The 3,255-nt window shown below is 54.4% G+C and overlaps 1 protein-coding gene across 1 annotated transcript; it reads right to left on the bottom strand.

The window, feature by feature from the left end:
- Window positions 1–5: 5 nt before the first annotated feature.
- IGF2 (insulin-like growth factor 2) lies at window positions 6–968 on the bottom strand (the record flags this gene model as incomplete). The annotated part of the gene is made up of 2 exons (XM_009871904.1): window positions 6–86; window positions 802–968. Coding segments are annotated over 2 exons (248 nt in total), but the record flags the coding sequence as incomplete, so codon positions are not given.
- Between the last annotated feature and the right edge of the window lie 2,287 nt (window positions 969–3,255).

The raw sequence follows: 3,255 nt of genomic DNA, 5'->3' as shown, positions 1-3,255 counted from the left end.
ACCTCCCGCTGCAGCCGCTGCGAGCTCTTCTTCTGCCACACGTTGTACTTGGAGTACTTGGCGTGCGAGGGCTTCTGGAAGCTCTCCTGCAAATCGGGCGGGATGGCAACGTCAGCCTCGCTGCGACCCTGAGCGCCCCGCGGGTAAGGGGTGTCCCTCTCTGAGCTCTGGCCATCCCATGGAAACATCCCGTTGCAAGGAAACTTCGCCTCATCCCAGGAAACATGACCCCATCCCATGGAAATGTTGCCCAATTCCATTGAAATGCTGCCCCATTCCATGGAAATGCTGCCCCATCTCATGGAAATGTTGCCCAATTCCATGGAAATGCTGCCCCATCTCATGGAAATGTTGCCCAATTCCACGGAAATGTTGCCCCGTTCCATGGAAATGTTGCCGCGTTCCATGGAAAAGTTGCCCCCGTTCCATGGAAGCATCATCCCATCCCTGGAAGCATCATCCCATCCCTGGAAATATCACCCCATCCCTGGAAACATCGCCCCATTCCATGGAAACATTCCAAGTCAGGCTGGATGGGGCTCTGAGCAACCTGGACTAGCTGAAGATGTCCCTGCTTGCTGGACTCGATGACCTTTAAAGGTCTCCTCTGACCCAAACCAGCCCACTTCTGGTCCCTCACCTCATCAAGCGCTGACTTTCTGCAGGGCATGAGCTGCCAACAGTGGCCACCTCTGCAGAAGCAGCAGACCTTACAGCTGGAGTCTGTCCTCTCCCACCCGTGGCCTTCCCATCTTTTCTCACGCCCGTTATCTGGGAGAAAGGATGCAGCCCCCCCTCTACCTTGCTGAGCGCCGGCAGGCTCCCCAGGGAGGTGGCAGAGAGGTCCCGCTCGGACTTGACGGACTTGGCGCAGTAGGTTTCCAGCAGAGCCAGGTCGCAGCTCCGAAAGCAGCACTCCTCCACGATGCCCCGGTTGATCCGCCGGTTATTTCGTCCCACCGGTCTACCTGCAACAGCAGAGACCTCCGGTGTCAGCCACCAGCCTGGGCTAGACCCTCTCCCCACTTTTCCACCCCTCCTCTTGCAGGCATCAACCGCCCCAACCTTTCCACAACCTTCCCTCCCTGAGCCACCAGAGACCAGCAGGTCCTGACTCTTCAAGAACAGCCCAAACCAGCCGAATTTCACGTTCAGACTTTCCAGGGCAAACGCTGCCCAGGCCAAGAGGCCTCCCTGCACGCGTTCGGCGCCCATTCAAGGCACTTTATGGGGATTTATTCCCCTCCTATACCCCCGGCGACCCTTTTTAGGCACAGGTAAAAGCGAGGAAGCCCCAGCTCGGCTGCTGGTTCCTGCGACCATCTGCGATGTTGATCCTGGCAAGCGAGTTTTATTAGAAAGAAGCCGGACGGCGTTGCGCCTGCCAACCTCCCTCTGTCGGGTCAGCGCCCAGGCAGGTGAAGAGAACCAAGGCGGTTAAATTTTACCAGATGGGACAGCTCCGAAACAGCTGCAGAAAGAATACAGGCTCTTGCACCTGCCAAGAATAGCTATTAAACTTAATCTTTTAATAAGGGCTCCTCTCCCCTTCCTGCCTGCAGAAGGATGCGAAAAGCCCGCGGTCAGCGCAGCAAGACGCGAGCGCATTTTGTATCGCCGCTTAAGGCGCTCCGGAGGAAAAGTTTACATCAGTTCTACTGGTTTTTCTTCCACCTCTTGAAACAGAAGAGATGGGCAAAATGGAATTTCCGACGTGAAACCGAATTTCCTTGGGAAACGCGAATTCCAGGCGCAAAAGGAAAGGTCTTTCTCCACATGCGGCACGTTAACGCGCTTGTGCTGCCGTGAGCACCAATCCCCAGTGCGAGGTGCCCACAGGGAGGGGAGCGGAATCGGGCACCACCGGTGCTTGGCGAATGGGAGAATTTGAGCACAGGAAAAACTGAGAGCACGCGGGCGCAATACAGGTATCCTCACTGAGGTCTTCGAGAGCAGCCATGGCGCTGGGGCGGCTGGCTCCCAGCACAAAACCTGCCTTCGGGAGTCATTTCAAATGCTCTATTTGCTGCATTTCTTCCCTCACACTCTTTTTCTTTTGGAAAGCTTCAGGCGTGACCTTTAGCCCCTTGAGAAGGATGGTTCCCTCTTGGTAAAGGCTCAGTGAAGTTCAATTTTCACTGGTAATTTTCACTATTAGATTAATGTTCTCTCTATAAATGACAACAAGAACACTGGATGGAGCCCTCCCTTTACAGGCAGGGTCGGTGCAACATTGGGTGCACGAGGGATGTCAGCACAGGCAATTCGGGTGCTGAATCCCAAGGGAGACAGGGGAGAGGAGCCATATATATATATTTTCTATACGCATGCAATGCCCAGTGAGGTCCACAGTTGGCGCATGCTGCCACCAAAACCCCACAGCATGCACAGTCCCTGCTCAGCATCTACCCACTCCAGCGCCCAAACCTGCATGGCAGCAGGTTGCTGAAGCATCAGGCTGCTCCCGAAAATCATCCTGTGCACGGGCAGAAGGAGAGTTTGGAGGGAAAAAAGAGGAAAAAAATTCAAGTCACTCCCTCCTCTTGCTAGCACATCCCCAGAGGGCTGCATTCACACTGAACACAAGGTCACGCTAGTGACAGCACGCACAGTTCGGAAAGAAATTGAGGTTTCAGAAGGTTACAAGTGTCCTCTCGAAAACAGAAGTTGCCCGCTTGCAACTATGAGTGTGTTTGGAAAGAAGAGGTGGCAAGAGGAGGAAAAAACCCAGCGAGAAAAGCGGGACCATTCCCACCGCTTTGCCACCAAGGACACCTTCTGGAATGGGACGACCAGGGCAGCCCGTGTTTTCCAAGAGCCAGGTGTGGCATGGCCAGGGTGAGCTCCCACCGTGGCAGCACGGCCCCCATCTCCGGCTCCGACCCGCTCCTCCTTCCCTCTTGCTGCGTGCTGTTCCCTTCACTGGCCACGGTCCGAGAGCCACATTTCCCATTACATAATCATCCGTACAGATCTCGCCAAATGCCAATACAATCCTCCGGGGGACAGTTACTTTAAAAAAAAAATAGGCAAAAATAACCAACAGGGATTTAAGTTGCAGAAAGTACCTGGAATGCGCAATCCAGGGAAGAGTTGGCAGCACCTTGCTGCTTTTACAGCAATATCGACGCTGACCTGGATAGGGAAAAGCGTTTGCTCCGTAACATGATTTACTCATGGACTAAAGGTTGAATTTCCTGGCTTTTGCCCAGGGGTGACATCTCGCTTCACCACGGCTGCCAAACCCAGGGAGGG

The sequence above is a fragment of the Apaloderma vittatum genome, unplaced genomic scaffold (assembly GCF_000703405.1).
Source record: "Apaloderma vittatum isolate BGI_N311 unplaced genomic scaffold, ASM70340v1 scaffold35786, whole genome shotgun sequence".
Classification (NCBI taxonomy): Eukaryota; Metazoa; Chordata; class Aves; order Trogoniformes; family Trogonidae; genus Apaloderma; species Apaloderma vittatum.
The sequence above is the reverse complement of the archived record's forward strand: the minus strand, read 5'-3'. Positions and strand labels throughout refer to the sequence as shown.